Raw genomic sequence first — 13,539 nt, 5'->3', positions numbered from 1 at the left:
CGTACAACCATGTGAATAGATGAGAAAGTATCTTAGCTTTCACACTGAAATCTGTATGAATTGTTATTTCACTCAGTTTTTTGTTGTTATTGGTACTGCATAAACTAATGTGGGCTCAATTTTACTTAGTTCACATAGATATCCGTGACTATTGAATAATTTGTGTGAGTTCCTTGTTTTGCTAGTAGTGCCAACTAAAACCAGATCTACTTTAAATTGAGGAAACACAACGTGTCTATTATGTTTTCCCCATAAAAATTTCCACACTTGTAATTACAGAAGTAATGCTTAGCCATGCACACCAAACAACTTTTGGGATAAGGAATTTATGAGAACAGAACCGTCTAGCTTCAATTGAGGATAACGATCGATGGGAAAAATCTGGGATAACAAAAATTGAGAGATTAGCATATATAGAATTGACAGATAGAGCTATCAGATTAACTTTGATGACACATTAGCTAGCTCAGCTGGTATTTCTAGTCTTCTTTGTCAAACCTCTGTTACAGCCGATTGGCCTCATTGACAAAACACAGGCTTTCTCATTCGTAAATAAACCAACTGTCGACATAGCCTCAATTTCTTGGAGCAGTTCTGCAGATCTGCTCAAACAAGACCAAAGCTATCTCTTGAACACCAAAAAATGGGGGCAGCTGGTTTTCTTTTTTGTTCACCAACATTTGTAGTGGCTTTTCTCCTTGCTCTGAGCTCTCTCTGGGTCGATTTCCCTCGTGTTTCTACAGGAAATGGTCCTGTTACAAGGCACTACAAATTTGATGTAAGTATAAATGGCCTTTCAGCTTAATATGGTAGCTCGGTAGTTCATTTGTGAATGAATGTGATGATGGGGTCTTGGGGTAATTAACGTTCTATTATTTCCAGATTTTTGGTATGTTATATTTAAATTTACTATATTATCTAAATCTTTATAGTATGTTGAGAGTCTACATGTATCTATTAAGATTACTCTACTTTCTGACAACATAACATACATATCGAATATTTGTGTAGTTTATAAATTTATCTTTGTTTGAATGCAGATAATATTAAAAAATGTGACTCGGTTGTGCCGTACAAAAAGCATTGTGACAGTGAATGGAAAGTTCCCAGGGCCTCGCATTGTTGCTAGAGAGGGAGACAGGGTTTTGTTGACAGTGGTCAATCATGTTCCGAACAACATCAGTCTACATTGGTATGAAATAGATACGACTCATTTTATTAGGGATGATTTCTTTGTTTTTGTCTCATTGGTTTAAGTTCTATAATTTTAACATGTCTAAATATGTTACTAATTTATGTCGTTACATTATTCTCACCATAGATGAACAAACTTCTTGGGTATAAGGAAAAATTCTCATTTTCTTCTTAAGAATGCCAATGTCAAAATATACTAATTGCTTGTGACTAACATAATGACTTTTAAACGTCAAATTGATAAATTATGATACATAAGAGCAAAAATGTTAATAGAGAGATGATTGAAATTGTAAAATTCAAAACATATATGGACCAAAATTATAATTTAAGGAAAACACAATGGTCCCTCTATTTTATTCAACTTAACAGTTGCACAAGTTTAATTCCACTTTAGTTTGGCCTACTCATCCACAATTCCACATTAAACTTTCTATGTTCTTTCATTAACATTTTCTGGTGATCGTAAAATATGAATACAGGCATGGTATAAGACAACTCCAAAGTGGCTGGGCAGATGGGCCATCATATATAACTCAGTGCCCTATTCAAACTAACCAGAGTTATGTCTACAACTTTACCATCACTGGCCAGAGAGGAACTTTGTTCTGGCATGCTCATATCTCATGGCTAAGAGCTACTCTCTATGGACCCCTCATCATACTCCCTAAGCACAATGATTCCTATCCTTTTGCCAAACCCCATGAAGAAGTTCCTATCATGTTTGGTAATGCAAACAATTTTTCTATCTAGATTTTAGGGCAGTGAATGATCTCTTGTCATATATTTGGCTATATTCGTTATGCTGTCGTATAGTTAATTTGGTATTACACATTTAAATGAAAAATTGAGAACTGATCGATGATTAATTTGGTCTTACAGTCTGACATTATAACATATATATTGTTGAGCAACAAAAAAACTCCCGGATGTTGATTACTTGTGACGAATTCGTTACAGGCGAGTGGTGGAATGTTGATCCTGAGGCTGTAATTAGCGAGGCTCTTCGAACTGGAAATGGTCCAAATGTTTCTGATGCGTACACGATTAATGGCCTTCCAGGGCCATTGTACAATTGTTCCAGAAAAGGTATGTATATATGTTGATTCATCATAAGACGACTATTGGCTATGGAACTCTCCACATCAAGTAGGTTCTGATTTTTTAGATATGTTTCTCTTGTTGTTACGCTTTCAGACACTTTCAGGTTAAAGGTTGAACCAGGAAAGACATACCTCTTGCGTTTAATCAATGCTGCGGTCAATGATGAACTCTTTTTCAGCATAGCAAATCATACCCTTACCACAGTTGAAGCCGATGCCGTCTATGTAAAACCATTCAAGACCAATGTTTTACTCATTGCACCTGGACAAACCACCAGTGTGCTTCTCAAGACAAAACCACACTACCCCAATGCCACTTTCCTCATGTTAGCCAGACCCTATTTCACCGGCATGGGCACTTTCGACAACTCCACCGTGGCTGGAATTCTCGAATACTCTACAACCCTCTCAAGTCCCTCTTCTTCAATTCCAGTAAGAAACCGTCCACTTTTTAGGCCTGTCCTTCCCCGAATAGGAGATATTTTGTTTGTCGAAAATTTTAATAGTAAATTCCGGAGTCTGGCGAGTGCAAAATTTCCAGCAAAGGTGCCCCAAACTGTTGAAAAACGGTTCTTTTTCACAGTGGGCCAAGGAACCATCCCATGCCCCAAAAACCAAACATGCCAAGGGCCGAATAACCGAACCAAGTTTGCAGCTTCTTTTAATAACATGTCCTTTGTTCTTCCTTCGATAGCACTACTCCAAACCCATTTCTTTGGCCAATATAGTGAATTTTACTCCACTGACTTTCCTACCTTTCCTCTCCATCCATTTAACTACACTGGCACTCCACCAAACAACACCAATGTGAGGAATGGCACAAAGGTTGTGGTTCTGCCCTTCAATACTAGTGTGGAACTAGTGATGCAAGACACTAGCATTTTGGGGTGTGAAAGCCATCCTCTCCATCTCCATGGCTTCAATTTTTTTGTTGTTGGACAAGGTTTTGGGAACTTTGATGCCAATAGAGACCCTTCTAGCTTTAACATTGTCAATCCCGTTGAAAGAAACACAGTTGGAGTGCCCTCCGGGGGTTGGGTGGCAATTCGATTTCTAGCGGACAATCCAGGTAAAAAAAATTATAGAGAAATATTTTATTATTAGTCTGATATATTATGTTATCAGAAATTTGAGATAATTAATCTCACATAACATTTCAATTATCGGATAAGAGAATATTAACTTTAAGTTAAATTTCTACATAAACCACTTCATGCAAATTAATTAAACGTTTATGTATATACTAACTAGACAATTACTTTGATATGGCTGAAACTGCAGGGGTTTGGCTCATGCACTGCCACTTTGATATTCATTTGAGCTGGGGACTAAGGATGGCGTGGATAGTCCAAGATGGAAAACTCCCTAATCAGAAGCTGCCTCCTCCACCGTCTGATCTCCCCAAGTGTTGACCCTGACTCTTTTTTGCACTATTGGCAACATCCATCGAAAATGGAAGGAAATTGTGGAGGTTAGAATATGGAAGCTTTCGTTGGAAAGTAAGCAATGCCGTCCGATTCAGGAACGCAATTTAAAATTTGTCCTTGCAATTTCAACCTGTTTCATCATATTATTGGTTATTATAATCATCAATTTGTAAAAATAAAAAAATAAAAAATCGGATAATCAATTAATGTTTTTCATGAATTCTTGATTCTCAATTCAGAATGCTCCAAGACGTACTAAACATGTTCTAAAAATATCATATGCTAATTTCATGGCCAAATTAATAAACGCGTGCTCAAAATATAGGCCCTGACTAGTTGAAAATCAAAATTTCAACTGTTCTCATACCAATAGTTGACATGTTTTCCAAGACTGGTTCCCTAAAGTTTATACTTTGAATTACCGATAGCATCATGTCACAGCCCTCAAGATTTTCTTCGTGGATTGCATGCATCTTTCCTTTTTATAACACCAATTTCAAGATTTTCCATAAAAATATTTATAATACCGGTTCACATTAAAAACATGATTTTGAATATTTCCCTTCAAGACTTGATGCATGGAGAGAAATTTGCTCATTCTTTTGTGCTTATGACTGTTTCATAAGCACCAATTAGTAACACCAATTTCACTCACGATTACCTAATCACATATGTTTAGGACACTCCCTTAGAAAAAGAAAGTATTTTGTGCAATTCTTTAATGTATATTTATTTTAAATAAAATGAGCAATAAGATCACTCACTGATTTATTTGTTAAACATCAAAGAAGTTAGAAGAGAACGAATTAGAAAATCAAAAGAGTGGGATGTGATAATTTACTAATAATGTGAGTGGCTAAACATGGGGAAAAAAAAAAGTTAAATGGAAGTGATGATGATGATGATTAAATCATCATCATCATCAAGAACGAATTAGAAAACCAAAAGAGTGGGATGTGATCATTTACTAATAATGTGAGTGGCTAAACATGGAAAAAACTAAATGGAAGTGATGACATCATCATCATCATCATCATCATTATTATTCATTAGAAGATTTGGATCAAAATATTTATTCCAGGCCGATCTTTTACAAGAACAAATGTATTTTCCTTGACGCTTTAATGCTTTGTTTCCTTTGAAAGAAGAATTAGAAGATCCGAAGGATTGTTATATGATCATTTGGCTTCGTGACTCGACATGAAAGAAACTAGCAAAGCATATTATATAAACAAGATCTAACTTTCAGCACCGGCATGGAACAATTAGAGGTTACATTGAGATTAGTGCATAGAGATCATAAATGTTAGAAAAAGGCACATTCCTAGATTAGATCAAACTTAAGTTTGATGTCACTTCTATGAGAATTTTTCACTCAAATTTTCCCAAAGCAAGAAAAGGTTCATGACTTGCATTACCAACTACCAAGGCAGAGATAGAAGTTACTCCACTGTCTTATAATATTTGGAGGCTCCCCAACAGCCAAAGAGAATCTTTTCCTCTTCAAAAAAAAATAATAATAATAAATAAATAAATTAAGGGAAGAAAAAAAACTGAGAAATTAAAATTGGGTCAGTGATGAGATTTGATTTCTATCGAATCTTGGGATTCTGGGGACTTGATAATTGAACATGTACTGAATCTGAAATTCTATGGATGTTCTTAATACTTATGTTGAAAGCATTATGAGTCATTGGATTAGCAGTTTAGAACAAAAATATGAACTAATCAAACATATTGTTATATGCTAATAAGACTCGTATTAATTTGATATATGGTAATCTCTTCTTACAATGTATAGCCCATCTCAATAGTAATTACAACTGAAAAATCTAATTAAACCAAGTACTTAAGAAAAAAAATACACTACACAAGAAAGTTTGTGCAATCAATCTCCTCTTGATCTGATGGGAGAAAAATTTGATATGAGTTCAAAATTAACAAACCCGACCCATCTCACAGGAAGATGACATATATATGAAGGAAATGACTTAAAATCAAAGTCGCTTTTTCAAGAATCACTTCCATGCTTGTGCCAACAAACAAGCATAGCCACACATCTCCTCATGATGTAAAATCTGGCCTTGTGTTCCTTGGCGAGGCTGCTGCACTTTCGGCTTATGGAAGAGTTCTTTTGCGAGAAGCTCCGGGGAAGAGGAGGGCACTTGGAGTTGGAACTGGAAGAGACGCTGCTTTTCTGGGAATAGCTTCTTGAAAGAAGTGGAGCATTGGAGGATGTGCTTCTTGTGGAAGAGCTTCTCGTGAAGGCAAACTTGGAAGAAGAACTGCTTTCCTTCTTCGATAGCTTCCATTTCTCATCCATATGTGAGAATAATGTATAATGCTCCTAAGCGTGAGAGGTTGATCTTGATCTAGCTAGCTAGCTAACTTTGGTTGCTTTATGTGAATGTAGGTATGAAATGGAGACAGAGATAGAAGAGAGGAAGAAGACTGATAGCCACTTAGCCAGAGAGAGAGAAGAGTGAGAGAGTATGGGGTCGGTGGTTAACAGTGAGGGGTAATGGTGTTATTATATATAGTGTTGTTTAGAGAATGAGCTATTTGTTTAAGTGATTCTTAAAACATAAGTCTGACCAAATGTATGGGTGATTACGTACTAATGATATCGAGTTTGGATCTCTGTTGTTCTTTACTATAAGCTGATCTTAATTTGTTCAAAAATTACACAATTTAATAGTAATTTTGTTGCTCAACCTTCGTGGTAAAAAACTCTTTATACTTTTGATCGAATTATCTTTCAATATTACTAATGATTGAAACTAACCGTTATTGTAAAACATACCCAAGTTGCAATATAAGGACAGCAAAAATAGTGACTTCTATATCAATAAAAAGTTCAACATCGATTAATGTTTTGCATATTACAAGCGAGATTGAAATTTATGAAAATTGAAATTTTGAAGAAATAACTTGAAGACAGTAAAAATGAACAGAGAAACCCCTACTTCCACAACCTCAGATCTACTACAAACCCACTTAACCCTAATTTCGGAAGACGCATGCGCATGCAACGTAATTTTTCATTTTTACTTGTCAGAATTAATGCAAGCTGGTAGTTCTTATTGGTGGTTGATATAGACATGTGATCATTTATTGACATTACAGTCATATACATGGCTCACTGTCATTGACTGATTCGCTAGTTTTTCTGGGATCTTCGATCTTCTTTTTTTTTTTTTTTTTTTCCCACTTGTATATCAAGTTATCAACGTTCTGTACCTTACTCTTGAGGAGGAGATTCACTCTTTCTAAATTTCGATTTTGAAACACGTACTGTTCAAGTACAATGCTGAGGCACAAATGTACCGCTCCATGTTAAAATCCATGTCCATAGAAATTATACACACCACACAAGTTCTGAGAAAATAGAGGACAGCTGCCGGGGGACCCTGGTCTCCAATCGTTCGTTCTCATGTGAAAGAGTTGTAACAATTATTATTCTTCCTGCATAATACAGAGAGAGCTCTCATTTTTGAAAATTCAAATTTTTTTTCTTTTGCTCCAAATTTACTTTAAGCATTCCTTTTAGGTAAAATATACGGATTGTCCCGTAGCCTATTTCATGTCTATCTCTTTGTCCCCCATTTTTGCTTTTGGTACACCCTCATTAATTTTGCCATTTACCATATCTTCACTTCAAAATATAACAAACATCATAATCTGATGCAAAATATGTAAATAAAACCTCATGAAACTAAAAAGTGAAAGTAAACGACCAATTAAAGTTGAAAAAATGGTACTAGTTATGGAACAATATTATTACTCTGCCTTCTTTTCATGTGACCATAACAATATACGCTACCTCTTATATTTACAGTGCCATATTGTTAGTAATTTATGAGGTAAAATTAGTTCAAGATTTTGAATTGGATATTATTATAAAAAATAATTGATTTTTAACTAACTATGTTGATGTTATTAGAGCAGCTTTAGCCATTTTGTAGTCAAATTTTAATCAAGGTAGCTAAAAAGTTATTTTGGTTAGCCACTTTTAAAATATGTTTGCATCAGTTCTCTTTATTTTAGCTAGTTTTGAATTTATATTATTTATTTAAATAAATAAAGAATAGTTTAAATATTTTTATAAATTACATAGAATAATTTAAAAAGAATGTTTTAAATTTATAAAAATAATAGAGAGTCTCATCTTGCTCTATATTTAGGAGCAAGATAGATCAAAGTTAAAATAAAGAGTCACTTAAAAGTCTGGTGTGATTGCTAAAATTGATAAAAAATTAAATATGTTCTCCAAAATAATTTTGGAGCTAAGATAAAAAGTATGTTAAAAATAATCTTGGAATTTTAATTTTTTCTTTTTAAATTTCGGGTTGCAAGTTGATCTTGGAATAGTGTAGTCAATCTTGTAAGGAGTGTGCTCTAGCTTTTTGTTACTGTTTGATCCATGCTTCATGTCCATATATGCCTGCAGATTGAATTCAAAATAAAACAAAAAATCTTAGCCGTTTCCTAATTGTTCTTCTTCCAATATTGAAACAAGCATCTAACAAGCTAGGTCACTAATAATTATTCAATTAGTCACAGATACCTCCTCTGTGTAATTTTTAAAAACTCGTACTAAGATAATCTTAACGACTTAACTATACCACTGAATCAAAGGCTACTACTGTATAAACGGGTTTTTATCGTATAATAAAAGCTGTAGCATGTAAGAGGTTAGGATTCTCATGCACATGCATCACCCATTTGGATCAGCATGCGGTCAGAAAGTTTGAAATCTTAGGCAATATATATAAGTATAATTATTGTGTGTGGCTGGCCTCCAGTATACAATTTGAAAGAACTCAATTTCTGTAGTGGTCATTGGTGCTGATTCATGCATGTGCACGATGAAATTGAATTGTACTATGCTTAGTTAAATGATAATTTTTTTATCTTCTTTTATACGCTTTCAAAGCATATTTAGTAAGCTCTCTATTTAGGCTCCATAATTATTTTGAAGAGTATGTTTAATATTTTATCAATTTTAGCAGCCGCATTAGACTCTTAAGTGGCTCTCAATTTTAACTTTTAGATATCTCAGTCCTAAATATAGAGAGTGAGATAAAACTTTCCATTATTTTTGTTAATTTAAAATATTTCTTTTAAGCTTTTGTTTTTAGAAGAAAATGAAAATTACAACTGCAAATCTCTACAACAACCAAAACTAAATTAATCGAAATTAAAGGCAATGAGCGCAGGCATGGGCAGCTTCTTGATCCAGACAGTTGGATTAGGAACACTATGTCCTAAACTCGTCATTGCGTCCGCACAAATTGGCTTCACGAGGGACATGCTTGAAATTTATTTATTCAAAATTGGACGCCAAGATTTGAATGTCTTTGATTAGGGATCAAATTCTCCAAGGAGGGCCACAGACTTGATTAATTAAATCTATGATTAGCTTGAAGTCTCCTTTGACACAGATTTTCCGGCAGTTGTTGCAGAGAGCATGGTAGAGGCCATCTTTGATAGCACTGCATTCTACAACTGGAACAGTAGATAGTAACCAACATTCCGAGTTCCAACAATGATAGGCAAGCATTCGTGATCTTTTGTCACGCCCCGAATTTCAAACACAAATAAAAATACAATTTCAATCAACACATGAACTCTGGGCGTGATGGTTCGGACATCAACAAAACAACTGAGAAAATTTTCCTTTAAACAAAGGCAACCAACTATGTCATGAACCTACAATGTAAATACAGACTCGTTCTTTAGAGTCACATATTACATCACACAGAGCTTTCAAATTAAATTTCGTTAACAAAATAATAAATAACCACTCCTCAGAGCTTACTACACAACGGAGGTCTTAACAATAGTAAGCCACAAAATTAGCTTCCTACCCGGTCAGCTGCTACAAGGTCTCAGCTTCAGCCACGATTTTTCAAACCTGCAGGATTAACCTCTACAACGTCGAATATTGCACAGAGTTGCCACACAACAAACTCGGTAAGGTTATGAAAGCTTATATGAGTAAACTCAAAACCACAAAGCAGAAACACATGCATTCTTAAGTCACCTCAACCTAAACAAGGATAAGCACATAACTCACAACTACAACCATCAATTTCATATCCTCCTATATCATGCTTACGTGAGTCAACTCGTGACTAAAACCACATGCTCAGATTCTCAACCTAGCATCTAATTACACAAATTCCAATCAAACAAAACCTCCTCAAGTAATGTTTGAATCTTTTAAACACACAATGGCAAATCACAAAAATCACACCCTTCCCACCGGAAGCCTTTGTCATGAACGTGACATCAAAGATGAAAATCAATAAAATTACCTTCCTATCCTCCCCACAGGGAACAATCCTCACCACTATGGCCCTTCAAAATATTCAAAGCCTCAATAGTAAAACCAAGAAGAAAGCAAGGAAATCACAAATCAAACAAAGGTAAAACAATTCATAGTAGCCTCTGCGTATAGTTTAGTTCAGGAGGTTACATTAAAACAACCAATTCAAGTCATTCTGACATCTATAGGTAGCTTCAACCATCTCAGCAATCCTCTCAATCATTGTTAACTTAATAACAATTCAACTTCTTTACAAAGGAATCATCACACAGATGTCACCGGTTATCACACAGATAGCAATCATCCTACTGATCATCACACAGATTTCACCGGTCATCACACAGATCATCTTACTGATCATCACACAGATTTCACGGGTTATCACACAGATATTCTCACATGCTTTGCACAACAATCATTACAAAGATCATCACACTGATGTCACCGATTCATTATCATATATTCCTACACAAGCTTTACATGAAAATCATCACACTGATTTCACCTATCATTACACAGATATTCCTACACAAGCTTTACATGGCAATCATCACAAAGATTCATCACATTGATTCCACTGATCATTACTCAGATATTCCTACACAAGCTACCATATCTTAAATCTCAATTAAGATGGTCATACTAGACCCATGGTATCTCAAAAAATGAAATTCTACAATCACCACTCAATACACAATTTCACTATTCTGAAACAATAATGAACTCAATTCCAATCTTTCTTTGCAACCTCAACAAATGATATTTTATAATCACAACTCAATACACAATTTCACTATTTCCAAACGATGATGAACTCAATGCATCATATATTGCTCATATCACAACAATGCACCAATACATATATATTTCATGTAAATACACACACACACACACACACACACACACACACACACACATACGTAGTCATCCACTCAGAAATGCCACTAATACCAACTATAGTCATGGTTAAACAAATAACTCCATGATAATATGGTAACTTATTCATAACAAATATTATGAAATTTACTCACCTCTAAATTCTGCTGCGTCTTCACACGCTAACCAATATAAGCACAATCGTCCCAATCCGCTAAACACAACTCTGTCAAGTACCTGGGTTTTGAACCAACTCGGCCTAGATCGCCGCCTATCGCCGCCATAAGTTCAAACACATTGTTCACCATGCGTTGACTTTGTTCCGGTGTGAATCGTCCACAACCACCACCAAGGGTCAAAGGAAGAAGCTCCTACGAGAAGAACAAGACTAGTTTGAAGCCCAGCCGTTGCCAGAGTTAGAAATTCTGGTCAGATCCCTAAGCTCCAAGCTTTCTCTACTTCGATCCGTTGTCTGGGGTGGTTGTTGGAGGAAAAGGAGGGCACGAGGACGACATCGACTTCTGTCTGAGTCGAATAGGGTCGATCTCGTCGCCGGAGGTGGTCGGAGTCGAAAGATGCAATCAGGTCGGACTGTTGGGTTAGGGTCGGGTCGGCTGGATTGTAGAAAAAGAATAGGTTCTGGAAATTTCTAGAAAACTAACGGAAATGGAAAGTGATTTCCATTTCTGGAAATCCTCTATTTATAGTAAATTTTCAAAATTAGTAGGTTTTTCAGCTGACCATAACATTCTCATACGAACTCCGATATTTGCATTCTACATATCCACAAACTCGTATCGATGCGCTCTACGACTTTCGTGAGGGAAGTTTTTAGAGAAACTCAACGATAAAAAGTCAACCTCATTGACCCCTCAAAAATAAAACGTTTCGAGTAATTATTCGACCAAAATACTACCACCTCATCCTCGAACTACGTACTCGTACCAACAACTACTGAATTATTTACTGAAAATCCTCAAAAAATAATTATGAATTTCTAGGGTATTACATCTTTGATGACAAAGTTACAGCATCCTTCTTGTTGTTGATAACTGATCCATTAAAATTCAGCTTGGCAAACTAGCAGGGAGGAGGGAGCCACCTTATAACAGTTAGGTGGTCTGAACGAACTGAATAAGCAGAAGGGCGAACAAGGTTGATTGGATTGTGACTTCTGTAGTTGTCACCAATTGAAGCAGCAGCATGGACAACCGAATTTAGGAGGGGAGAAACACTACAACAATAGCCTCAACACACAACACTTTTTGCACAATAAAAAATAAATATTTGTTGTGTGATGAGGGAATGTGAATCATACAACAGGTTTAAAAAAACTTACGTTGTCTAAGGCTATTAAAATTCATAATTTTTTAGCTAGAAGGTCATTGTATAACACTTATAAGAATGGTTAGTTGTGTGAATGAAAGAAAAAATTAGAGGCAGATTTTCCTCCTACCTGGATTCAAATTTAGCTCCAAATTTGTACTACATTGTACAACATAATAGTTATATCTGTTGTATGAGTGTAGTTTGCAAAATACCATACAACAGCTTTTGTTTTTGGTGTTGTATGATCAAGGAAGATATATTGGGAGGTTTGGATCTGCCTCCAAATGCCACTCATTTCCCACCCAAAACTGAAATTTTGATTGCACATAGCGGGCGCTTCCCCTCCTTGCTGCCTAGCTCAAATTTAATGTGTGTAGAATCAGACGACATAACTTTAATTATGTGTTGTTTGATTCATGAATACAAAATAAAAAGAGCAGACTACCCGATCTTTGACAACTTAATTAAGTAAGGGCTAGCAACTTTGTCTCCCACTTCATTTATTTCCAGCACTTCAAAACACAATGAAAATGCAATTTCTTCATCAGTCTTCTTCTCTCCCCGAAACACAAGTACTTTCTTCTTCATCAACAGCCAACCTTCGTTCAACTCAAAAGCAAATCCCTCATCCAATCGAAGCGCCCAATGGATTTCACCTTCTCTCCACTGAAACCTGCATCCCTCAGATCCCCAGTTGTCAACCCCTTAACTGATTCCCAACTCCCTCGTACTCCATTAAAACCCTAAATAAGTCTGAAGAAGAGATTGTTTCTTGCCTCCCAAATTTTCCAGCAAAGAATAAAGTAGTTTTCTGTAATGGTCTTTTGAGTTTCCTTCCTGAACCAGGAAAGAAACCAATCATTAAAAGAATGGTAATCATGAATCTTATCCCAGCTAAATGCTAAACGTTCACAGTAAAGAGGCAGGAGAGGAAGAGGTGGTTAATATCCTCTGCCCTAGAATTGCAAAAAGCCCAATTTGAATCAATAGTATTTGAATAACGAGTTTAAGTTATTCTATGTAATTTATAAATATATTTGAACTATTTTTTATCTATTCTAAAAATAAAATAAATTTTAAAACCAGCTAATTAAAATAGAGTGTATTGATGCAGATGTATTTTAAAAGTGGCTAGTCAAAATGACTTTTTAGCTATTTTGACTAAAAAATGAATAGCATTGTTAAACATGCTCTCATTCATCTTATATACCAATCAACAAAAATGCTATGAATTCAATCGAAAATGTTAATATTCCCCCCTCCCCGGAGGGACATAGAA

The 13,539-nt window shown here is 35.4% G+C and overlaps 2 protein-coding genes across 2 annotated transcripts; one reads left to right on the top strand and one right to left on the bottom strand.

The window, feature by feature from the left end:
* Window positions 1–643: 643 nt before the first annotated feature.
* On the top strand, window positions 644–3,717 carry LOC112168021 (laccase-2). The gene is made up of 6 exons (XM_024305132.2): window positions 644–778; window positions 1,041–1,192; window positions 1,677–1,921; window positions 2,155–2,283; window positions 2,392–3,366; window positions 3,579–3,717. Exons 1-6 carry the CDS (start codon window positions 644–646, stop codon window positions 3,707–3,709), a joined length of 1,767 nt encoding a protein of 588 aa, XP_024160900.1. The 3' UTR covers window positions 3,710–3,717.
* Window positions 3,718–5,472: 1,755 nt separating this feature from the next.
* LOC112168434 lies at window positions 5,473–6,229 on the bottom strand. Its single transcript, XM_024305558.2, has one exon. The coding sequence runs from the start codon at window positions 6,045–6,047 to the stop codon at window positions 5,736–5,738; it is 312 nt and encodes a 103-aa protein (XP_024161326.1). The 5' UTR covers window positions 6,048–6,229; the 3' UTR covers window positions 5,473–5,735.
* Between the last annotated feature and the right edge of the window lie 7,310 nt (window positions 6,230–13,539).

This window comes from Rosa chinensis, chromosome 5, assembly GCF_002994745.2.
Source record: "Rosa chinensis cultivar Old Blush chromosome 5, RchiOBHm-V2, whole genome shotgun sequence".
NCBI classification, from domain to species: domain Eukaryota; kingdom Viridiplantae; phylum Streptophyta; class Magnoliopsida; order Rosales; family Rosaceae; genus Rosa; species Rosa chinensis.
This window is presented reverse-complemented; position numbering and strand designations above follow the sequence as displayed.

Bases quoted from the DNA above. Each gene is read 5' to 3' on its own strand.
- LOC112168021 (XM_024305132.2), top strand. From the start codon at position 644: ATGGGGGCAGCTGGTTTTCTTTTTTGTTCACCAACATTTGTAGTGGCT. The intron at 779-1,040 runs GTAAGTATAAAT...GTTTGAATGCAG, and splicing joins CAAGGCACTACAAATTTGAT to ATAATATTAAAAAATGTGAC. The intron at 3,367-3,578 runs GTAAAAAAAATT...CTGAAACTGCAG, and splicing joins ATTTCTAGCGGACAATCCAG to GGGTTTGGCTCATGCACTGC.
- LOC112168434 (XM_024305558.2), bottom strand. From the start codon at position 6,047: ATGGATGAGAAATGGAAGCTATCGAAGAAGGAAAGCAGTTCTTCTTCC.